The 25,730-nt window shown below is 37.0% G+C and overlaps 1 protein-coding gene across 1 annotated transcript; it reads left to right on the plus strand.

Moving 5' to 3' along the window:
- The first annotated feature begins 22,100 nt into the window (after positions 1-22,100).
- LOC131604834 (uncharacterized) lies at positions 22,101-22,586 on the plus strand. Its single transcript, XM_058877249.1, has one exon. It carries the CDS (start codon positions 22,101-22,103, stop codon positions 22,584-22,586), a length of 486 nt encoding a protein of 161 aa, XP_058733232.1.
- Positions 22,587-25,730: the final 3,144 nt, after the last annotated feature.

Here is a 25,730-nt window from a genome sequence, read left to right on the forward strand (position 1 = left end):
CCTATGTGTCACTGGCCTGGGTAGTGGGCCTTTTACCTCACACAAACCCCCCACCTGCAAAACAACACAGAAAAATATGTGGCCCCCACGGGGACCCATAATATAGTCCAGATGCATGCGGAAAGTAAACATGATATGCAAGCAGGGAATAAACATGATATGCAAGCATATATACAAATGATGCAAACATATAAAAATAAAACACCCAATAAAAGAAACAAACAAAGGCTAGGATCGAATCGCTAAGAATGGACCAGCACAGGTCTATCAACAACCCCAGCAGAGTCGCCAGTTGTCGCACGCTCGCAAAAAATGAATAGAGTCGCCACCAATATATTTATCCCATAAGGGAAAGGAATATCAGAAAACCTAACAAAGGGTAAGAACAAGGTCTTGCGACCAGAGAGTCTAGGTACGGGAGTCGGTTACGCAAGGGGAAGGTATTAGCACCCCTCATGCCCATCGTACTCAATGGTATCCACCTATGTTTGTTTCTATCTAAAGGGTGTCTAACTATGTCTATGTCTAAATGCGAATGAATGCAAAATGTAGGGAAAATAAAGAATTGTACTCGCACGGGCCCTACCCCGCTGCCTACGTATCCTTTTCAAGAATCAGAGTTACCGTAGCTCGGCTCAAGATTTTCTGTTTGTTTTTGTGTTTTTTAGTTGGGCGGAGTTAACGCTCGTGCTCTTGCATAAGGGGACAGCCTAGGATGCAATAGAGCGGAGATAACAATGCCCTTAAGAAAGGAGAGAAGAGAGAGAGTTTGAGTGTTTCGAGGAAATCCCTAAGGCAAGGGAAACTCGAGTTACTCTTTGGTTTGTGTCTTTTAGAATTTGGGAACTTACGCCCGAATGGTTCCCTAAAGCAAGGGAGATCCAAGCACTCGAATGATTCCCTAAAGCAAGGGAGATTCAAGCTTCCATTCCCTTTTTAATGATTTTCACTTTTTTATTAATGTCTTTTAAGTATTTTCTTTGTATTTTTTAAAGGGGTTTTATTCAACTATTTATTAGATGTTTTAAAGTTGAAAAGAAAAAAAGGATGAAATGGGGAGACTAACCTATTTTCTAGCCTAGTTGTTATTCTAATTCCTATTTAAGATCTAAACTAAAATCTAAAGGGAATTAACTAAGAAGAAAGTTGTTTAAGTTGACTAAAGTCAACTTTAACAACTAGGGGTATTTTTGGCATTTGCAAAATATAGAAAATATTCACAAAATATAAGGAAATGAAATCTAAACTAAAAAAGAAAATATTCACAAGTATATTGTATTTTTCATTCATTTTAGAAACTATTTTTGAATTAAAAAACTATTTATTTATGGTTAATCAACCAATCACAAATCAAAGAAATCAATCAATTAAAATTCAATTAAAAAAAATAAAATTTCAAAAAGTTCTAATTGGGTGGAAAAAGTTTTTAGTCAATTTTATTTAAGAAAAAAAACAATTAATGTGCCAAAGAATAAAAGAAAGAAAAATCATTCTTATTTGTTTTTATTAACAGCAGAGGGGGCGCAAAAGTATTTTCAGAATGAACTAATATTATGTACAAGCAAAACTGGGCCAGAGAAACAGGGGTGGAGATAGCATAGGCGCATAGAGGCCCAAGGACTAAACAGTGGTGCATTAGCAATTGGGAGATGTGATTCTGGAAACAGGGCAGAGCCCATATGCGCGTGGCCCACTACCTCACAAACCAATCTATTTTCCTTTTGTTTCATTTTATTACTTTTTATTTCATATGTTTTGGTTATCAGCATGTGATTTATTATTGTATGGTTTGTTTATTAAAAGCAACGTAACATGCAGGTGTATCAGCAACACGCATCAATTGGTCAAAGTCACTTAAGTGACTAAAAGACAAAACGAGATCCTGGCCTATCACAACGCGCCACCTCATCTGGTAATCATGTGAATAATGACAAAATGGAAAAAGAGTGGAAAACGCGATCCATTAAGGATGCGCCACGTAATAAAGCCACGTCTGGATCACGCAGTAGCGCCGCCGGAGCCGAAGATGCTCCGGTCATCTTCTTCCTTCAACGCCGCCGCCGGAAGTAAAACAAACGCCTAGAAAATTACCAAACCACCATCACCTTACTCGGTTTTGCACGTAGATCACAGATCCAGTCTTAGTTTTCAATGAAACGTCCTCTAACATGCAAACCGAACGCGAATTGCAAAGCCCTAACTATAACAAACATCACCAAAACCTACTCTAAACATCGCGTTGCATTTACAGTTATTCATAACATTCAAGAACGCGATCCATCAGTGCGGACAATCATAGAGAGTAACTTTCAAGAATCGAAATCACATGAAATTTATGCAACACACAGTGATCATCATCCTCTAATCATGCTGAGAAAGGTCATGGAAATATACCTGAATATGTCTTGAGCGACGAATGAGAACTCCACGGATCCGGATCTACACTGGAATATGCGTCGATGCTGTCCACTTCAAGAAGCCGTAATGTCGTCGTGAACTTTCTTTGGAGCTTGATGAAGCTTCGAAGTATGGCTCAGCTATGGAGGTTGAAGGAAGATGCAATGGCAGTTATTGTACGGTGGTGATGAAATAATGAATAAAGGATGGAGATTGATGGAGTAAGAGTTGGTTATGGCGGCCGAAGTTTGTTGTGGCGGCCGGAGTTTGTTGCTTTAGGGTGGTTGGTGAGAGTTGATTATGGTGAGAGAGGAGAAGGAGAGGAGAGTGATGAGAGAGTGAGGAGAAGTGTGGGAGTGAGAGTGTTTTCAGAATGAGCGTGTGAAGTGAGTGTGTGAGGTGTGGAGTTTATATAGTGTGAGGTGAGGGTGGCTCATAGTGATATCTTTGAGATGGGCCTTGAATCCTTAGTGAGTAAGGTTGGTACATTTGTGGCAAAATCCTTATTCTCTTTCACGTGCCCAGCAAATTGCATGGCCTTTTATGGAAGCATGTTGGTGAATGCTATGTGTTTGATTGTAAAGCTCCATTGCCATGAAGCTCACTTTAGGTTCATGTATCTCTAACTGTGGCTCAAGGTTTGACTTAATTTTGGGCTCATTGCAAAGAGGGCATGTAATGGTGCAAGAATGGTGTTGGAGGTGTCTTAAGATGATGCTTGGTATCCTCACAAAATGACCTGGGACTTGAAGGAAATCACTGCATGGAACCTGCAAGTGTGACATGGATTCTGACCTGGCGAGTTGCTGCGTTGTGTCTTGGCGAGGGCACGACTTCATGTGCTTCTATCTTGGTCCATACGCATCCAAAACTAGTGATCTTGGACTCATTAGATAGAGGGCATGGCAAATAACGTTTTAAGATCAAACTTGTTCAAAATAGATACTTGTGGAGGGAGAAAATTGGATCCCAAGACAGCCTACCACGTGTTTGTGGAAATGTCACGCACGTGACCTGAAATTCTGCCCAACCGAACGCTTGACTTGGTCAGTGTGGGGGCATGACTTTGAGGGCTTGCAATAGGCTCAATATTTGTTCAATTGCCATGATTCCTGTTTTGTTGGATAGAGGGCATGGAGAGTAACATAAACATACCAAGATTTCACTCATAGCACATCTGTACACCTCTGGAATCAGCTTGCAATTTGGCATGCCACATGCTTGATGAAATGTCTGGTCATGACCTGGCTTGTGACTTGGATTGTGACTTAGATTGAATGGATTTTCAGTAACTTCAAACCATTTATCTCTTCATACAAGCTTCAAATGAAAAAGTGTCCAACTACAAAGTTGTTCTACTCCATGAGAGGAACAACTTTGATGTTGGAAATTTCTCCAAAAAATGCCATTTGCCACGTGTAAATCAGGGCTGAAGTGGACTGTCCATCAAGATTTGAAACCTCAAAAAAATTTCTAAGTATGAAAACTTTCCCTTTTTGTTATTTTTCTATTTTTGGCAACTTTTTGTCAAACTCCTGATTTTATCCATTCTTTGACTTTTCTTGGTTGAATTTCCACCAAAAGTCAATATTTGAATAATTCTTCTGATTTTGACCCAAATGTCAACTGTTTTGATTTTCCTGGTTATTGATGAAATTCTTGATTAAATCTTCTCCAGTCAAATCCAGTCAAATGAACACATCCACATGGCCAGTATGAAAGCTTCTCACTCACAAAATCCATTCCTGATTAAATGTTGACCAGAATGTCAGCTGGTTGACTTTGGTCAAAGAAACCTTGATTATGATGATTTGGGCAATCAAATGTCTCTTGAACTTGTACCTCCTCACTAATGCCATGAACTGGATGAAAACCCTGATTTCAAAGGATCTTGGACAAGATAATGACACCCCACATTAGGCTTCAAGTCTCTCCTTCTGACCAAGGACCAATGATACAGATGCATGCAATGATATGACCTGAATGGATGTATGTTTATGAGTTGCAAGCCAGATAAATAAGGGTAGGACAAATTTGGGGTATGATAACACCTACACTAAGAATTTTCTGTTTCTTTGTGCAGTTTCAGGGTTAGCACCAAGATCCTCCAACCACGAATCTTATCAGATCAAAATCTAAGTCTCGATTTAATCCTTATTTAAATATTTGTTATTTTTTCCTCTTTTATTTAAAATTAGGGTTGCCTTCAAATATAATGAACTCCGCCTACACTCACCCCTTTTCTGTCTATTTTTCCTTTTCCAATTTTCAGGGTTAACGGACCAGTCAAAGCTCAAATGTTCGGTAACCCTGAAACTCAATTTACTTTGTTTTCCTTTTATTATTACTTATGTCAGAACTATCTGCCTTGTGGGGTTTTATTGCTTCTCTTCCCCCATTCCCATAATATTTTTGTATCTACTCCGAGGTTGTATTGTGTGGCCTTGAAGGCACTTAAATCTGCCATATTATTTATATTATTGTGTGGTTAGTAATCCTAGGGAGTGATAACCCTGAATTGAATTAGAATCACCTAATTACAAGATAATATAATTGAATTTGATCACGTGATTGTTGCACCCACGCACCTTTTATGGTACCCCTCTTGTTGCCTGTTGCCTTGTGTTTTAAATGCAGAATAACCAAGTCCCTCGAATACGAGGATACCTCAGCAATGTTGCCCTCAGTTCATTCAAAGATCATAAGTCCCTAATGATGCTGCCTTCGATTCGCCAAATATGATCTCGTCCCTCGAAGTTGCCTACGAAGTGCTGAGGTATCCTTTGGTTGCCTAAACGAAAGGCTATTTTGATCCTTCCCTTAAACTACCTGCCCCTCTATGGCATGGGACAGTCTTATGGCGAAAAATAACTCGACGACCCTTCAACCTCCAAATCAAAGGACTTCCTTACCCTCCTATGGTATGGATAGCCCTGAAAGGCTAAAAGAACATTTTTCATCTAACCATGTAATTTGCCCCTAATTGCTTTGCTCTGGCTTAAATCTTTTTCTTACAATTTTTCATAAACCTTCAAAAAGGCTACGCTCATTTACGAGCTAAAGTCCTTATTTCTCTTCTTCTACATTTATGAAACTTTTGGCTTCAAAACTAAAGAGCAAAGCAATTAAGAGTCCATGGAAAACCATGGATGCAAAGGGTTCCTTACACCTTCCCTTTGCATAAATTACCCCCCGAACTCAGTTTTTATTTAAAAGGTTTTTCCTGTTCTGTTAGCCTTTCTGATAATTTGGATAAAATAAAAGTCGGTGGCGACTCTTGCTATCCGCAACATTCCGATAAAGTCAGTTCACCGTATTACAAAAGGCAAATGAGATTACACAGAAAACTGAGATATCAGAGACCCAACTTTCATTGACAAATCAAGGGCAAGATTCACCTCAAGAAACTAATAACACGTAATTACTAATTCAACAAATTCCATAGATAGTTTATCAACCCAACAATTATAAGCATCAGGCGAACCGAATCTAAGGAAAGAAAAATCTTTTATAGCTATGTATCAAAGACAAAAACAGAATTTCAACTATAGAAAACATATGAATAAACACTAAAATCATGTTCATATATATAATTTTCTTAAGCAGGAGAGTGTATCGAAGTATTTTCACAACATATCGATTGTTGGCAGCATAAGGACATAGTAATCTCTCAGCATCAAACCGGAAATCAAACATATTATACTCTCAGATTATAGTGTCTGATGGATAAAACCAACATCAAACCGGCATCAAACCAGAATCAAACCACAACATTGTTATTCAATTGAAATGAATAAATCTAATTTCAGTGTTATGGAATTTACCAAGAGTTGGAGAATGGCGTTTGTGAGGGGAAGCTTGAAAAGAATAAGCAGAGACGGCCGGAGTAGCAACAGACGGAGTTGCAGAGACGAAAAGAGAGAGGGTCGGAGCAAGGCGGTGACGGTGATAATAGGGTTTAGGTATTTGATGGAAGAACAACGACGACGATAATAGGGTTTTAGTATCTGAGCAATAGAACGGCGACGACGATAGAGGACGGAGGCTAGGGCTCTGAGTTCGTCGGAGAAGAAAGCGTATGTTCGTGAAAATAGAGTTCTGAGAGAGGCAAAGAACGCGTACAGTTTTTGTTATTTTGTTTAAAAATTTTAATTTTAAAAGGGCTACGCCAGCGCTTTTAGTAGAGCGCTATCATACCCCCCTATAGCAGCGCTTTTGCTAAAGCGCTATCATACCCCCCTATAGCAGCGCTTTTGCTAAAGCGCTCTCATACCCCCCTATAGCAGCGCTTTTGCTAAAGCGCTTTCATACCCCCCCCCCTTTACCAGCGCTTTTACTAAAGCACTTTCATAACCCCCCTATATCAACGCTTTCTAAAAGCGCTTTCATACCCCCCCTTTACCAGCGCTTTTTCCTCTTCTTTTTTAATTTTTTTTTACCGAGCCCTATATTCTTCGTACTTTTTATTTTGCTGTATTCCCACTTTCAAGTTCAAAGTTTGCTCTTTATATAGGCTCGGCATAATACCGTTGGAGCATATTCGTTAAAGCATATTTGATACATAGCTTTTAATGCTTTGCCTCGATTGAATTATGAAATACATATTTCCAAGGTAAATCTTATCTTTAGTGTGATAATTACTGTTGGTGGCGTGTTTTCTTCATTTTCATTCTTCCAAGATGTAGCCAAGATAGATATTATCATTTGTCTTTACTTCGAGCACTGTGATTGCATGCATGTAACTTTGTTGGAACATTTTACTATGTTCTTAGATGTTTCTTGTTTGTTGATCTTGCTTTTAATCAGATGTTATTTCTGATCTTTTCGTCTTGAATGCTTCTGATCATTGGTTGATGTTTTTGATCTATTACTTTGAGCTTGTCTGAACCTTTTCTGATCTTTTTCATTCTTCAGTCTTCAGAACGTCTGCTTCTGATGAATCACGTCAGAAACTTCTGACTCAACAACTTCTAAATATACATAACTTCCAACAGAAGATTTCTGATACAATTATCATGCTTGTTTCTTTAGACGAATATCAGCATTGTTCTGAGCACGTGGTTTTGTATCCCAAACAAAATGATTCTGATGCATGTCGAATAAGACTTATAAGATAACATCTGCACACTCAATGACACCATTAGTAATAAAATTGTTACTAACAAAATATATGTTTGTTATCATTAAAATCAGATTCTAAACATAGATCCCAATCTTGTTCTAACAGGTTCTACCATATTAATACTACATTGCTAAATATATGAATCCTGCAATTCTATATTTTCTGTTACACAGTTCCTATACTAACTTACGGATTTAATTAATTTTAGCTCATGCCATACCTCCAATCGAAACAAATAATTAAATAATAATAAGCTAATGGTATTACTTATGTCTCTACTACGTACCTACAAGATTCAATGTATAAATATAACACTACAGCCAAAACACAAAAAAACAAAACGGATAAAACTGACTCCTGGGGCCCCCACCCTCCTTCTTTATGACCTGGGACGGCCATCTTAATGGCATGGGGCGCTCATCCCTTGTGTGGGGAACCCACCCCCTAATTATGTGGCCCCAGCCACTTTCCTTTATCAATTTGGGGCGCCCGCCCCTTATATGGGTGGCCCCCGCCCCAAACTTCAGCTTTGTCTTCTTCGTTTCTTTCCAACGTTTCTAGCAACTGCAACCATATTTTTTTTCCAGTTTTCTTTGACCAATTTCACATAATCCAACACAATAATGTTTCCAGCAACGACAAATTTTCATAGTCTCGATTAATTAACCAAATCAACACAACAACTAAATACACGACAACCATTAATCGACCAATGGAACAACAACATCAACTATATTTTCAGCACATCAAACAACCAAACAAAACCATGTCATCAATTTATACAACCTAACTCCACATACGTCCTATCATATACCCGGTTATAGAGATTGAACCTCACCCTTACCTTAGATTGACGGTCTTTCTATAATATTCCGGTCGAATTCCGCTTCGCCGCAACTTCCAACTTCTTGTGCCACTTTTCTCTTCTTCATAGCCAAACCCTCGTACTCCTCTTTTCTTCTTCTCCCTGTCACAGCACCCAAACCCTAACCTTTTTCTTATTTCTTATTTTTCCTTACAATGTATTATAATTCCACTTAAAATAATATCAATTGTATTATTCACATTGGGCTTACTTTTGGCACGCCTCCACATTACTAACACTAACCAAACCAACTCAATTAAATAAAATACTCCAATATAATAATATTATTTCTAATATTATTTCTCCGATTAAATCGACTAATTTAATCCAACTTTATACTTAACAGCTCTAATCGACATATCAATCCAATTGCGCTTCTTAGAATAATACCGATAATTTCTCAACTTCGACTAATTCCAACAAATAAATCCTTAATCAATTTAATTAAATAATTAATTTAATTAAATAACTAATTAAATTCGGGGTGTTACATGTAGACTTTTCGGACCACCACCCCATTCTCATTAATCTTGATGATAGCCAACGTTTTTACCAAAAACAACCTTTTAAGTTTGACATTGCTTGGCTCATGCATGAGACATACCATAATATGCTGCAAGAAGTGTGGTAGGATGATCAACCATTTATCAGTAATCTTAGTAATGTGGTTAATGGTATTGATAATAGAAATTTGAATCTTTCGACCAAATCAAAATGAAGAAGAGAATCATGAGAAGATTAGCGGGAGTTCAGCACAAGCTTCAGGTCAAGGATAATTATGGCGGTATGAGGATTCTTGAGAAACAATTACAAAAGGAATTAAGTGATATTTTGAGTAAGGAGGAGATGATGTGGTTTCAGCGCTCCAGAACCATGTGGCTGGTGAATGGTGATCGAGACACTAAATATTATCACCTGAAAACCTTAGCAAGACGTAGGAGGAACAAAATTGTGATGGTCAAAGATGATAATGGCAATTGGATCAATGATCATGATGAGCTGAAGCTACATGTCACTATATGTTCTATAAAAGGTTCTTCTCGTGCCCGCAAGGCTGGTGCAGCTGGATTCAATCGCATATGAGCTTTCCCAAGTTAACTATAGATAATTTGAAGTCTCTTGGGGAAGATATTAGGGGAACAAAAGTTAAGCGAGCCCTTTTCTCCATGAAGCCTTGGAAAGCCCCTGGGCAGGATGGTTTTCCTCCTGGTTTTTATCAAAAATCATGGAAGATTGTAGAAATTGATTTGATACAGTTTGTTCGAGATGTGTGGAAGAACCCAAGTGTTATGTGTAACTCCCCGAATTTAATTAATTATTTAATTAAATTATTAAAGGAATTAATTATTGGATTTAGAAGAAGTTGAGAATTTATCGGAGTAGTTGGATGTTATCGGTATTATTTTAAGAGGCTAATTGGATTGATACGTCGTTCGAAATTATTAAGTTAAAGTTGGATTATTAGTTGGTTAATCGGAAAATTAATAAAATTGATTATGTTGAAGAAAATAATATTAGTAATAATATTATTTAATTTGGTATAGTTGTGGTGTGGTATATAGCAATGTGGAGGTGTACGATTAGTAGGCCCATTAAAAAATAATAGTAATTACATTATTATTATTATCTGATTTATTTGATTGAAAAGGAGAATATATGGAATTAGGTTTCTATGGAAATAAGGTTTTGGCTTTTGGGAGAATAGATCGTGAAACAAAGTTGTCGACAAAGCGGAACGAGGCGTTGACAGCGGAGGAATTCATCGTGGATTTCGAGGAAAAAGGCAAAGGCTTGCACTCGATCGGATTTTAGAGGCGACCTCCAATCCAAGGTAAGGGTGGGGTTCAACCTCTATAATCGGAATTATGATAAACTGTATGTGGGATTGGGATTCTATAAATTAATATCATGAATTGTGTGTTGTTACTATATTGTCTGGAATTTTGTGAAGTTTGAGTGCTCTATGAATTTGGTTGATCGATTGAATTATTTTTGAAAATAAGTTGTTGAATTGAGTTATTGGTTTAATTGAATCCTGGAAAAATGGAATTTTGTTGGATGGATTTTAAGAAGTTTATTGAAGAAATATGTTATTCAAAAAAGAACGAGAAGAGATGAAGGTGAGAAGTTTGGACGGGGGGCCACCCTGGGGATGGGGGCGGGCGCCCCATTGATGAAGAAGAAAAGTGGGTGGGACCCACAGATCTTGGAGGCAGGTGCCCAAGGTTTGGTGAGGGTGGAGGACGGTCGTCCCAAGGCTTCAGGTGGCCATATATGTATAAGGGGCGGGCACCTCCCTTAGCTACGGTCCACCAGTTGCTTTTTCTATTGTTTTTTTTTTTGCACGTGTTAGTGTTTCTCAGTATAGGTTCATTTGTGAGTTAGCCACTTTATGTCCATTTGGTCTAGTATTTAGTGACAAATCCATAATAGGAGCCATGAAAAATATAAGGGTTAATAGCCATTTACCCCTCTGCCATATAGGCGAGATTCGATTCCCCCCCCCTTAAAAAAATTGTGATTCCCCCCTTGAGAAACCTAGATTCCAAATTGCATCTCCCTCGTGCTGACTTGGCCATGGAATCTTCACACTTGGCCTGCCAAGTGGCTTTTTTATTTTTTTTAAAATCCACGTCATTTTTTTAACAGTTTTTTATGTATTATATATTTTTTAACTTTTTTATTTTTTTACGTTTATTAAAATTATTTCTATTAATATTTTTTATGAAATTATATTTATAAATTTATTATTAAAATATTAATTTGGGCCTTAAAGCCCAATATTAATTCATATAGTCCATTAAATGAAGTTTTGAAATGTATTGTGTGGAAGGGGTTTATAAACTTTTGCATTTAGAAACTATTTTTCGATGTGGGACTCTATCAGTTTGCATTATGCTTCACCCCCTACATCTCTTATTCTATTGTTTCTCACATCTTCTTGCATGCACTATCATCTTCCATTATTCCTCTCACCTGCTTTATTATTTCATATCTGTCACGTTCAAAAAGATGATTTTGATAAAAGGGGTCCTTCAGATCACACTGCTATAGGATTGAGGTCTCCTCTGAGATTGGTTTTTTTGGATAAAGAGAATGGTTTTGCATCCGATCCATTCTGTAGCGGGGAAAATCTGAGATCGAAGCCATAAGATTGACTTGACTCAATATTTCAGTGAAAGTCGTCACCGCGCTTTATTGTTTCCAAAGGAAAAGGGAAAAGAACGAAGAAAACCCAAAGTTTGTTTTTAAAACAAAAAGAGATCTTAGGTACGGGTGTTGATTATACAAGGGGAAGGTTTTAAGCACCCCTCATATCTGTGGTACTCCACAGGAACCTTTTTGAAAATCTGTGTTGTGTATGCTAAAAAAGAGAGTTTGTTTTATTTTTAAAATAAGCTCGGCAAGACATTAAGCCTTGTGCATACATACCTCCTCGGTGCAATGGAGAAGTCAGAGCTAATGTAGTTCCGCTTAAAAGGGAAAAACGTTTTAAAAATGAATAAACACTTTATCATCGTCGGAGAGAAATACTCAGCCATTGATCTTGAGCATGAGAACAAACGAGTTCTTTGCATTGCAAATGAAAGAAGGGCTCCAACTCGGATAGAAATCAACGAGTATGCCACTAGCTCTCTCATGCGGAAAAGATCTCATTATATCAATCAATTTCAAAATCGTGGGGTATCGCCACTTGTTTCAACAATTAGTCGTGTCTAAACTTTTTGAAGAAAAGCCACTAAGGGCAAAAAGATATTTTTAAAGAAAGGTTTTAAAAAAGTTGCAAACATAAGAAGGTTTTGTAAAAAGGGAGAAGATTTTGAAAAAAGGGAGAAGGTTTTCGGGTAAAATCCTTATCACTGCCTTGGAATTAACCATCAAGGACTTTCAAGGAAATACCTGCATACACGAACAGACAATAATCCAATGCCAGACAGACAGAATAACAACAGAGTAACAATATCATAACAGGGTCCAAAGGTACTAAGTCCATAAGTCCGAATCTCCAAAAATGCCCGGGATAGTAACCAGTAGTCCATAGAGATCCTTATGTGTTTTTTAGATTTTAAGTTGATTATTAATGTTTTAGCACAAAAATAGAGTATGGTCCAAATGGACAAAAGTAAAAATGGCGGAAACATAAACATAGCGTCCAAATGGACAAAGAAAAAATAGCGGAATATAAACGTCCAAATGGACAAAGAGAAAATATCAGAATGTAAATATGATGAAATGATAAAATAAAGCGATAAAAGCGAGAAATATAAAGAGCAATATAATAAAGTGCAGAAATTAAAGTTAGTTGTTAGATGTTAAAGATAACCATCTTGAAATTTGTCAAGTATGTTATCAAAGTTAGTAATAAAGATCGATGGTGAGTGAAGGATGTTCTCGGATTTAAATTCAATGGACATTTATCAAAAGCTTGATAAAATCATAGCGACTACACGATAAACCTCCACAAGTCTTAAATCAACCGTATACAATTCTCTTCCATATTTGATCTTTTTTGATTCGGGACACGAAATATTACGCTATGTTAAGCAGATCGCCAAGTGATTTATGTAGAAATCACCCTACAACGAGGCCGGTCAAAACTTTGTGTTAATGCATGCGAGAGAAGCGATATGTAGATCACTCTCCGAAAGCAATACCGCACGAAAAGAAAAATAGGGAGCGATCTAGTCTTTACCAAGAATCCATAAGAATTCTCAAGGTATTAAGACTTTCACCGATCAAAATAAAAAGAAATAAAAGATGGAACCACATTCAAAAGCTCCTTTCATCCATAATTTCAATCACTTAATACTGCGGATTTGGATTCTCATCCTATCGACGCCCTAAGTCCATTGAAATTAGAGAGAAATTAGGCCTCTAACTTGTGATTCAAAGAAAATATCAAAAGAATGGAGTAGAAGAAGAGTTAGAACCAAAAACAAGTCAAAAACCACAAAAACAAGCATTCTGCCTTAAGGAAATCAATTTCCCTTTGTAGGAAATCAACTTCAAAAACAGGCGCAAAAAACATAGTGGAAATCGATTTCCCTCTGGAGGAAATCGATTTCCTGCGCACAGTTTTGAAAGAAAAACAGCATTATGCACTATAAAACTCAATTTAGACAAACATACAAACACCTTATGGTCACATATCCATTGGAGCACGAATTTTCCACCATTTCACCATCAAATAGGACCAATATAGCATCAAAGATGCATTGAACACAAGCAACAAAGATCTACATCTTAGAGTTTAGGGATTTACCAATTCTTGAACCAAATGATGAAGAAGCTTCAAGAACAAGCACAAAATGAGTAGATCCTTCAAAATTGGAGATGAACAAACAAAGAAAAGAGTGAAATGTAGGAGGTTTAGTTCAAAACTAGTAAGATTCAATGTGAATCTCACTAATTCTATGAAAATGAACTTTGGGTGAGGGTTTTGGAAAGGGTGAGAAATGAATTTGCAAGAACTTTTTTGGCTCTCCAAGCTTGAGAAATGGGGGAGTAGAGACCTCTATTTATAGGATGGGAGCAAGAGTAGTGGCAATTTGGTCTTTTTGCTCTTGGTTAATTAACTTGTGTTTAATTGGTGTTTAAATGGTATTTAAATGGTAAAAATGGTAAAATGAGGTTTAAGTGGGTTTAATGAAGGGAATTAATTTTGGTGAGGTGGAAAATTGGTAAAATGACAAAAATGATCAAAGAAAATAGGTGCCAAAATGATGTCACACTTCCCTCCTTATATTATTTGAATTTCGCCATAGGGAAATCGATTTCCCCCTTGGGTAAATCGATTTCCATCTTCAAAATTTTCAAAAATTGCTTTCTTGCACTGTTTTGATTTATGCCCGATCTTTTACTTGTAAAATATAAACAAAGGAGACAAAATACATATTTTTGGATTTTGGTTAGTATAAAACAAATAAAAAGCTAAATTTGCTTGATGATTCCCCTCAGAGATAAACACAGTATCAAGAATGGAGTCTCACAATGGTGCTCTTGATTGATGATTAAACTACAACCAATGTATGATCTTAGGGTCAAAAATTGGGGTATGACACATTCATTGTTGGCACGCCGAGAAACCATTTTAAGTTGTTGTTATTTTCATTGAAGTTTACTTCATTAAAATATGTTTAAACCGACTCTAAGACATTCTGGGAAAAATGTATCGCAGTAGCAAGAGGCAGGAAACGAAAGAATGATTCTCTGGTTAAGGTATTTTCTCTATTTTAAATTTTATTTTGTACAGGGAAATAATCAAACATTATATGCACTAATGCATCATTGAATTTTATGTAATTCATTTGTATCAGGATAAACTATGTTAAATTATTTGGAAAGTTCTAATGAAATATTTCAATCTTTTTGCTCATGTTTTGTCCCTGGTATGGTATGTGGTGAGGGAATGGTTGCTTACAATTTTTCTTACTACATGATATAATATAATTGGTTTTATTGTTTGCTTAATGTCAGGAAAAAATTGTGGCTCTTCCTAATAAACTTGTCAACTTTCAGATTCCACCAACACTAAGGAAGCAATTAGTTGATGATTTTGAGTTTATTACTCATCTCCGAAAGGTAGAAATATTGTATTTGATGTATTAGCATTAACATTATCTATAAAAATTAGTTAGCGCCTCATTTTCTCTTTGGCCAATTTTATATAGCTTTGTACAAATCACCTTATTCTTCAAAGAAAGAGGAGCTTATTGTCATTTCAAAATTGTTGATTTATGTTTTTTTCTCTGCAGCTTGTTAAACAAGTCCCACATCTCTACTGCTGTATGTATATATTAACAAGTCTCACATCGATTTTTACAAAGACAAAGTGAGTCTTTATAAAGCAAACACACACACATACATTTGTTTTAAAAACAGACTCTCATAAATGGGCTTATAATGCAACAAGTAAGGGCTTAGGCCCATACATTAATTTTTACAATTCATAAAAACTAATAAATACTCTATAAAAATAATTTATAAAAATTATTAAAATAACAATTTTAAAAAACGTAAAAAAAATATAATATATAAAAAAAATGACGTGGATTTAAAAAAATTAAAAAAGCCACTTGGCAGGCCAAGTAGGAAGATTCCATGGCCAAGTCAGCATGAGGGGGGATACAATTTAGAATCTGGGTTTCTCAAGGGGGGAAATCACAAATTATTTTAAGGGGGGGAATCAAATCTCGCCTATATGGTAGGGGGTAAATGGCTATTAACCCAAAATATAATTAATGATTCAATGAACTAGTAGTGTGTGTTTTTAGTAGGTTGTGAATTTAACAGAATGAAGTACCTTTTTGCATAACAAAATAATATCAGTAGCAGGTATATGTCGAAGGATTTCTAGTAATAGGGGGTATATTTTGACAGAAGAAATAATAACTCGAATGCAGGAAATAGTTTTATCAGTAGAATAGTAGTCTAGCAGAATTATTGGTCCGTAATAATTAATCAGTGGTGGAGATAATTAGTGAAACACCCCATAAATTTCTTTATTTAATTTAATTTATTTTTGAATTAAATATTAGAATTAATTGATTTTATTTGAGAAATATGGAAAAATAAGGCTAATGGGCCAGTATTTCGATTAGCGAATGGGGGGTGTCAGTTGCAAAGCCTTTTTACTAAAACTAAGGTTATATTTTTCATAAACAAGGAAAAGAGAGAAAGTTGTGAAAATTGGAAGCCAAGAGAGAACAGAAGAGCTGAAAGTGAAATTGGGGGAAAAGCAAAGTGCGAAGAGCGAGAACATCTAAGAATTCGACATCGAGGTAAGGGGGATTCTTCTCATTAACCTCTATTATAGGTATTATGAATGATTCGGTTAAGTTTGTATGTTAGGATTCTAAATTGGATTATAGGTCAGAGTTGGGGTTTTGGTTTAGGACTCTATTTTCATAAATCTGATGCTAAACATGGTTTGTGGTTGATTAGTAATGTTAGAGATAATTGTTGTGCATTAGATTGATGTGAAAATGCTGAACTTTGCCTTATAATTGTGCTGGACTCGCACTGCTAAGTGTTGGCTTGGAAAGAATGGAAGAAATGCTGTCAAAACAGCATATTTTGGTTGTTACGGGTCCGTAATCGGTTACGGGGGAGGGTGTAACCGGTTACGTAGGTGAAAAATTAATAGCGAATGCAGTTACGTCATTCGTAATCGATTACGCTGGGAGCTGTAACCGGTTACGCTAGGAGTTTTTCCAAAAAATATTTGTGTTGCGTTGACGTAACCGGTTACGCTATAGGCTGTAACCGGTTACGCTGTGTGTTTTCTGAAAAATGGTTTATTTTATAAAAACTCATAACTTCTAAACCGTTAATCCTTTTCGTACGCCGTTTTGAGAGTCCGTTAAATAAATTAATTCTCTATTTTATGAAATAGATTAGAGAGTTATAACTTAAAGTTATGGGTTAATGAACTTTTTCATCCCTTTAAATATTTCAAATTTCGTTTTTAATCCCTCCAAAATTTTCCTTCAAGAAATTGTCCCTTCAAAATTTTTCTTTCGAACTATTGGTCCCTAACGTCAAATTTCGTAGCTAATCAGTGGCTAAAGTCGTAGCTATCTCTAACAATTTTGACGTTATGGACCAATAGTTTAGACGAAAAATTTTGAAGGGACGATTTCTTAAAGGAAAATTTTGGAGGGACTAAAAACGAAATCTACAATATTTAGAGGGACCAAAAAGTTCATTAACCCTAAAGTTATTTTATTTGGTTTTGAAAATTGGTATTTGGTGGTAAATTGAGTAACGGTACGGATATGCTATGCGGTGTTTTGAGCTAGTATGATTACTGAGGTGATAATATATTGATGTGTTAAATGTATTATGTTGTGGTGAATATCAAATGGTTGTGATATGAGTATGCTTTGTGTGTTGTGGATGAATGATTATGAATCGTTGATGGATGTGGATGATGAGCATGTAATGGTTTATGCATGCATTTCATAATCATTATGTGGCTGATCCTTGACGATGGTGGATCAGTGGTAGTTAATTCCCATTGTGTGGAATTAGTGAGTGGGTGTCGTCGTATCCTTAACGATGGTGGATCGGTGAGATGGGTTCGTCCCATATTTGGTACCACATGCATTTAGTTGCATTGCATTAGGTTGTTGTGCATAATTATAACATGAATGGAAGTTGTCCAATGTTATAATTTGTATGTGTTTGATATGGGTGGTTGTGTTTGATGAATGTTGCTATACTATCTGAATATGATTGATTTGGGTGAATAATGTATGAATGAGGTTGTATTGTTTATATTCCTATAACATTTGTTAATGCGAATGAAACTCACCATTACTGTTGTTATTTTCATATTGAGGAGTAGCTTTTGTGCTTGGTGAGGATTAGCTCGTCAAGTAATTCGTTAGATTCAGTTGGGTTTGTGTCATGCTCTGGTCGTGTAACACTGGGGACGTTATGTAGAGTTATTTGATAAACTCTTACTGTTGGTTGTTTTGTTTATGATTGTATTTTAAGTCTACGACTCTGGTTGTTTCATTATTCAGATGTTAAAGATATTTTCCGCTGTGTTAACATGTTAATCTGGATAATTTTGGTTTAACGTTCTCTTTTATGGCATGACATGAGTATTGTTTTATTTATCTAGAGATTGTAATGCCCTTTTCATGTTTTACTCTGATTGTTGTTAAAATTTCAGCGGGGTTTAGAAGGGTGTTACAATAGTGGTATCAGAGCCTGGTTGGTCGTCAGAGTCAGAGTCTTAGTGTCAGTATTTCCCTTGTATGCGACTAGTGTAAGGTAGACACTGTCGATACTCTTTATTCTAACGAAATTGTTTTATGGATTAGCATAACAATGGTTGGAAGAGGTGGAAGAAACGATGATGCGATTGCTGAGGGAATGCCAATGGTTGGTGTGCTAGGAGGGAATGCCAATGGAGCTGGAATTGGTGCTGACAGACAACTGAACAGTTTTCAGAGGAACAATCCTCCGCTGTTCAAGGGCACTCACGATCCCGAAGGCGTTCATAAGTGGCTGAAGGAAATTGAAAGGATTTTCCGAGTGATTGATTGCGATGAAAATCTAAAGGTGAGGTATGGTAGTCACATGCTGTCTGAAGAAGATGATGACTGGTGGGTTGCTAGCAGAGATGAACTAGAAGCTGTTGGTGTAGCAATTACTTGGGCCGTGTTCAAGAGAGAATTCCTGAGGAGGTACTTCCCTGAAGATGTTTGGGGCAGGAAAGAAATTGAGTTCCTGGAACTGACACAAGGTAATATGACCATGCTGGAGTATGCTTCCAAGTTTGTTGAGCTAGCAAAGTATTGTCCACTATAACAATGATGCAGCTAGCGAGTTCTCAAAGTGTGTTAAGTTTGAGAATGGTCTCCGGGACGAAATTAAGCAGGGTATCAGGTACCAAAGGATTTGACGGTTTACTGATTTGGTAGATTGTAGTAGAATCTATGAATAGGATAATCTCAAGCTGAAGTCATCTCACTCTCGCGAGTTAGTTGACAAGAAAGGGAAGAAGCCTATGGACCATGGTAAGCCATATGGTAAAGGTAATCAGAAAGCTGGAGGTTGGAAGAAGCCTAGTGGGGGAGACTCTGGTGCCCCTGTTAAGTGCTTTATGTGTGGAGAACCTGGACATCGCATTCACGAGTGCAAAAGTGAAGAAAAGAAGTGCTATAAGTGTGGGAAGGCATGCCACATTGCTATTGAGTGCAAAGGGAACACTATAACCTGTTTCAACTGCGGAGATGAGGGTCATATTAGTCCTAAGTGTCCTAAGCTGAGGAAGAATCAAGCTGGTGGTAAAGTGTTCTCCTTATCTAGTTTCGAGAATACTCTAGAGGATCGGTTGATTAAAGGTACGTGTTTTATCCATGGCACTCCTTTAATTGCGATTATAGACACTGGCGCGACACATTCTTTTATTTCTATGGGTTGTGCTAAAAGGTTGAATTTAGAAATATCTGATATAAATGGAAGTATGATTATTGACACTCCTGTGTCGGGTTCAGTGACTACTTCGTTTGCTTGTTTGATCTGTCCAATTGATATTTTTGGTAGAGAATTCGGAATGGACTTAGTGTGCCTTCCGTTGGAACAACTCGACATTATTCTGGGAATGAATTGGTTACAATTCAACCGGATTCCTATCAATTGTTTCACGAAGACGGTTATTTTTCCTGAAGATGTGAGTGTGGAAGAATTGGCAATGACTGCTAGACAGGTAGGTGAAGCGATGAAGGACGGGGCTGCCGTGTTTATGTTGATTGCACCTATGGAAGTGAAATGTAAAGCGGCGAGTAGTGGATTACCGGTAGTATGTGCTTTCCCGAAGTTTTTCCAGAAGATGTAAGAGAGTTACCGCCAGAGAGGGAGGTGGAATTCGCTATTAAGCTGGTTCCTGGAACTAGTCCGGTTTCGATGGCGCCGTATCGTATGTCGGCATCTGAATTAGCTGAGTTGAAGAGTCAATTGGAAGAGTTACTTGAGAAGGAATTTATTCGTCCTAGTGTTTCGCCGTGGGGTGCATCAGTGTTACTAGTAAAGAAGAAAGAAGGTTCGATGAGGCTGTGTGTGGATTATAGACAGCTGAATAAGGTTACTATCAAGAATCAGTATTTGTTGCCGAGGATTGATGATTTAATGGATCAGCTAGTTGGGGCGTGTGTGTTCAGTAAGATTGATCTGAGGTCGGGATATCATCAGATTCGGGTGAAGACAGACGATATTCAGAAGACTGCATTCAGAACAAGGTATGGTCATTACGAATATACTGTGATGCCATTTGGAGTTACTAATGCACCTGGTGTTTTTATGGAATATATGAATAGGATCTTTCATCCTTATCTCGACAAGTTCGTAGTGGTGTTTATAGATGATATTTTAATATATTCTAAGAATGAAGAAGAGCATGCAAATCATCTTAGAGTTGTATTAGAATTGTTGAAAGAGAAGCAGCTTTATGCTAAACTATCGAAGTGTGAATTCTGGTTAAGCGAAGTAAGTTTCCTTGGGCATGTGATTTCCAAGAATGGTACTGTCGTGGATCCGACGAAGGTAGAAGTTGTGTCTCAGTGGGAAGCTCCGAAGTCAGTTTCCGAAATCCGTAGTTTTCTTGGTCTTGCGGGTTACTATAGAAAGTTCATTGAAGGCTTTTCAAAGTTAGCGTTGCCGTTAACTAAGTTGACTAGGAAGGGTCAAGCGTTCATCTGGGATTCGAAATGTGAATAAGGATTCCAAGATTTGAAAAAGAGGTTGACTAGTGCGCCGATCTTGATTTTACCGAATCCGGCAGAATATTTTATTGTTTATTATAATGCTTCATTGATGGGATTATGAGGTGTACTAATGCAGAATCAACAGGTAGTCGCTTATGCGTCGAGACAACTCAAAGTGCATGAGAGGAATTACCCGACTCACGACTTAGAGTTGACAACAGTGGTATTTGTGTTGAAACTGTGGAGGCATTATCTATATGGTTCAAGGTTTGAAGTGTTTAGTGATCACAAGAGTCTGAAGTATCTCTTTGATCAAAAAGAGCTAAATATGAGACAAAGAAGATGGTTATAATTCCTCAAGGATTATGATTTTGGGCTGAATTACCATCCGGGTAAAGCAAACGTTGTTGCCGATGCTTTGAGTAGGAAGCCTTTACATATGTCTATGTTAATGGTGAGAGAATTGGATTTAATTAAACAATTCAGAGATTTGAGTTTGGTATGCGAAGACACTCCTAACAGTGTTAAATTGGGTATGATGAAGCTGACTAGTGGTATTTTGTAGGAGATTCGAGAGGGTCAAAAAGCTGATGTTGAGTTGGTTGATAAGTTGACTCTGATTAACCAAGGTAAGGGATGTGAATTGAGAATCGATGAGAATGGTATAATGAGGTTTGGCAATCGTGTTTGTGTTCCTGATGTTGTCGAATTGAGAAAGAGTATTCTTGAGGAAGGACATCGTAGTGGATTGTGTATCCATCCTGGTGCTACCAAGATGTATCATGAGTTGAAGAAGCTGTTTTGGTGGCCTGGAATGAAAAAGGAAATAGCTGAATTTGTTTATGCTTGCTTGACTTGCCAGAAGTCAAAAATTGAGCATCAGAAGCCGTATGGAGCTATGCAACCGTTATTTATTCCTGAATGGAAGTGGGATAGTATAGCTATGGATTTTGTTTCTGGTTTGCCAAGGACGGTGAAGAATTGTGAAGCTATTTGGGTTATTATGAACAGATTGATGAAGTATGCTCACTCTATACCGATGAGAATGGATTATCCGATGGAGAGGTTAGCTCAATTGTATATTGAGAAGATAGTGAGTCTGCATGGTATTCCTTCGAGTATCGTATCAGATAGAGACCCAAGGTTTACATCTAAATTTTGGGAAGGTTTACAAAAAGCTTTGGGTACTAAGCTGAGATTGAGTTCCGCATATCATCCGCAGACTGATGGACAGACGGAAAGAGCTATTCAATCACTAGAAGATTTGTTGTGTGCTTGTGTATTGGAAAAAGGCAGTGCTTGGGATAGTTATCTACCCTTGGTTGAATTTACCTACAATAATAGTTTTCATTCGAGCATTGGTATGGCCCCATTTGAAGCTTTGTATGGTAGGAGATGTAGAACACCTTTGTGTCGGTATGAATCTGGTGAGAGTACGGTGATTGGACCAGAAATTGTACAAGAGACAATAGAGAAGATTAAAATGATTCAGGAGAAGATGAAGGCTTCTCAGAGTCGCCAGAAGAGATACCATGATAAGAGACAGAGGACACTTGAATTTCAAGAGGGGGGTCATATGTTTCTGAGAGTGACTCCTACAATTGGCGTTGGTAGAGCACTGAAGTCAAGGAAGTTGACTCCACGTTTCATTAGTCCGTATCAGATTACAGAGAGGGTTGGAGAGGTGGCTTACCGTATTGTATTGCCACCAATGTTGACAAATTTGCATGACGTATTTCATGTGTCTCAGTTGAGGAAATACATTGCAGATCCATCTCATGTAATCCAAGTGGATGACGTACAAATGAAGGACAATCTGACAGTTGAGACCTTGCCTGTGAGAATTGAAGATCGGAAGCTGAAGCAATTGCATGGTAAGGAGATAGCTTTGGTTCGAGTGGCTTGGAGAGGAGCAGCAGGTGGAAATGTCACCTGGGAACTAGAGAGTAAGATGAAAGACTCCTATCCTGAGCTGTTCGCTTAATGTATGTTTTTGAGGACGAAAACGTTTCTAGTGGGGGAGAGTTGTAACACCCCATAAATTTCTTTATTTAATTTAATTTATTTTTGAATTAAATATTAGAATTAATTGAGTTTATTTGAGAAATATGGAAAAATAAGGCTAATGGGCCAGTGTTGCGATTAGCGAATGGGGGGTGTCAGTTGCAAAGCCTTTTTACTAAAACTAAGGTTATATTTTTCATAAACAAGGAAAAGAGAGAAAGTTGTGAAAATTGGAAGCCAAGAGAGAACAGAAGAGCTGAACGTGAAATCGGGGGAAAAGCAAAGTGCGAAGAGCGAGAACATCCAAGAATTCGACATCGAGGTAAGGGGGGATTCTTCTCATTAACCTCTATTATGGGTATTATGAATGATTCAATTAAGTTTGTATGTTAGGATTCTAAATTGGACTATAAGTCAGAGTTGGGGTTTTGGTTTAGGACTCTATTTTCATAAATCTGATGCTAAACTTGGTTTGTGGTTGATTAGTAATGTTAGAGATAATTGTTGTGCATTAGATTGATGTGAAAATGCTGAACTTTGCCTTATAATTATGCTGGACTCGCACTGGTAAGTGTTGGCTTGGAAAGAATGGAAGAAATGCTGTCAAAACAGCATATTTTGGCTGTTACGGGTCCGTAATCAGTTACGGGGGAGGGTGTAACCGGTTACGTAGGTGAAAAATTAATAGCGAATGCAGTTACGTCATTCGTAATCGGTTACGTTGGGAGCTGTAATCGGTTACGCTGGGAGTTTTTCCAAAAACATTCTATGTTGCGTTGACGTAACTGGTTACGCTATAGGCTGTAACCGGTTACGCTGTGTGTTTTCTGAAAAATGCTTTATTTTATAAAAACTCATAACTTCTAAACCGTTAATCCTTTTCGTACGCCGTTTTGAGAGTCCGTTAAATAAATTAATTCTCTATTTTATGAAATAGATTAGGGAGTTATAACTTAAAATTATTTTATTTGGTTTTGAAAATTGGTATTTGGTGGTAAATTGAGTAACGGTACGGATATGCTATGCGGTGTTTTGAGCTAGTATGATTGCTGATGTGATAATATATTGTTGTGTTAAATGTATTATGTTGTGGTGAATATCAAATGGTTGTGATATGAGTATGCTTTGTGTGTTGTGGATGAATGATTATGAATCGTTGATGGATGTGGATGATGAGCATGTTATGGTTGATGCATGCATTTCATAATCATTAGCTGGCTGATCCTTTATGATGGTGGATCAGTGGTAGCTAATTCCCATTGTGTGGAATTAGTAAGTGGGTGTTGCCGTATCCTGACGATGGTGGATCGGTGAGATGGGTTCGTCCCATATTTGGTACCACATGCATTTAGTTGCATTGCATTAGGTTGTTGTGCATAATTATAACATGAATGGAAGTTGTCCAATGTTATAATTTGTATGTGTTTGATATGGGTGGTTGTGTTTGATGAATGTTGCTATACTATCTGAATATGAATGATTTGGGTGGATAATGTATGAATGAGGTTGTAATTTTTATATTCCTATAACATTTGTTAATGCGAATGAAACTCACCCTTACTGTTGTTATTTTTCAGATTGAGGAGTAGCTTTTGTGCTGGGTGAGGATTAGCTCGTCAAGTAATTCGTTAGAGTCAGTTGGGTCTGTGTCATGCTCTGGTCGTGTAACACTGGGGACGTTATGTAGAGTTATTTGATAAACTCTTAATGTTGGATGTTTTGTTTATGATTGTATTTTGAGTCTACGACTCTGGTTGTTTCATTATTCAGATGTTAAAGATATTTTCCGCTGTGTTAACATGTTAATCTGGATAATTTTGGTTTAACATTCTCTTTTATGGCATGACATGAGTATTGTTTTATTTATCTGGAGATTGTAATGCCCTTTTCATGTTTTACTCTGATTATTGTTAAAATTTCGACGGGGTTTAATGAAAATTGACGGGGTAACTAAGATTAATTAGTAGATAATTGTGGTTGTGTTGCTTTGTTGAAATTATGTGGAATATGCTGACGTGCAGGTACAGCTGGGTAAGTTGGTTCGTCCGGTTTATGGACATTGTTGATTATAGGTCATATGACCAATGTTGTGTTGATTGTTGAACGTGTGTTGCTACGAGATTATCGTTGATTATGTGTTGATTCGTTGTTGTTTGGAATACATTGTTGTTTATAAATTGTTGTTGATTAAGTTGTAGGTCGAACGACCAATGTTGGATTAAGTTGATGCAATTGCTGCATGTTCGAGTTGTTGTTTTGTTGTTGTTTTTCTGGTTGTCGTTGTTGATATTGTTGATCGTATGTCATTCATAATGTCACATACATTGCATTGTTTAAGTTGGCCTAGATTGGCAAAATGATTGAGTTGGCCTTAATGGCACCACGTTGATGTCGAAGGCTTATGCCTTGTTGAAATGCCTCGATAACCTGGCATATGTTTAAGTTGGGAGTTCTGCTCCAAATGGTACCACATGCATGTGCATATTTGTGTCGCATTTTAAGTCATTGTGAAGTTATTGTTGTCATGAATTGCTAATGATATAAGTTGTGTTAGTTTGAGTTGTGAAATAGTTATTATAATTATTGTGATGATTGTTGTTGCTGATGGTTGTTATAATTGTTGTTACTACTTGTTGCTATAATTGATGTTATAATCTTTGTTGATAGTTGTTATTATAAATGTTGGTTGAAAGTTGTAAAGTGGTAATATTTATATGATCTGATCTAATATATTGTTTATCATACACTTGCTTATAGTTGTTAATATCTCACCCCTTCTGCTGATGTTTCCCCTACCATGGGAAATGGACAGGTACTCATGATTAGTAGTGGAAGTTCAAAGTAATTTATGAAGTCTTTAGTTGCTGTTAATTCGAGTTGGTGTCTTGCTCTGATACGTAGCACTCGGGGGGGGGGATGAATGTTGTTATTAATTGTTGTCGTTGCTTAAGTTACTGAAGTTTATGAATAATGTGAATACTTGATTAAGTGATTAATAATAATATTTGAAAGTTGTTTTAGTTGAATAAAGTTGTTAACTGATTTGGAAATTGGAAGTTGTAATTCCGTTGTTTTAATAATAAAAAAGTTGTTATGTTCATACGAATAAATATGTGATGAGTTG

The sequence above is a fragment of the Vicia villosa genome, linkage group LG5, assembly GCF_029867415.1.
Source record: "Vicia villosa cultivar HV-30 ecotype Madison, WI linkage group LG5, Vvil1.0, whole genome shotgun sequence".
Classification (NCBI taxonomy): domain Eukaryota; kingdom Viridiplantae; phylum Streptophyta; class Magnoliopsida; order Fabales; family Fabaceae; genus Vicia; species Vicia villosa.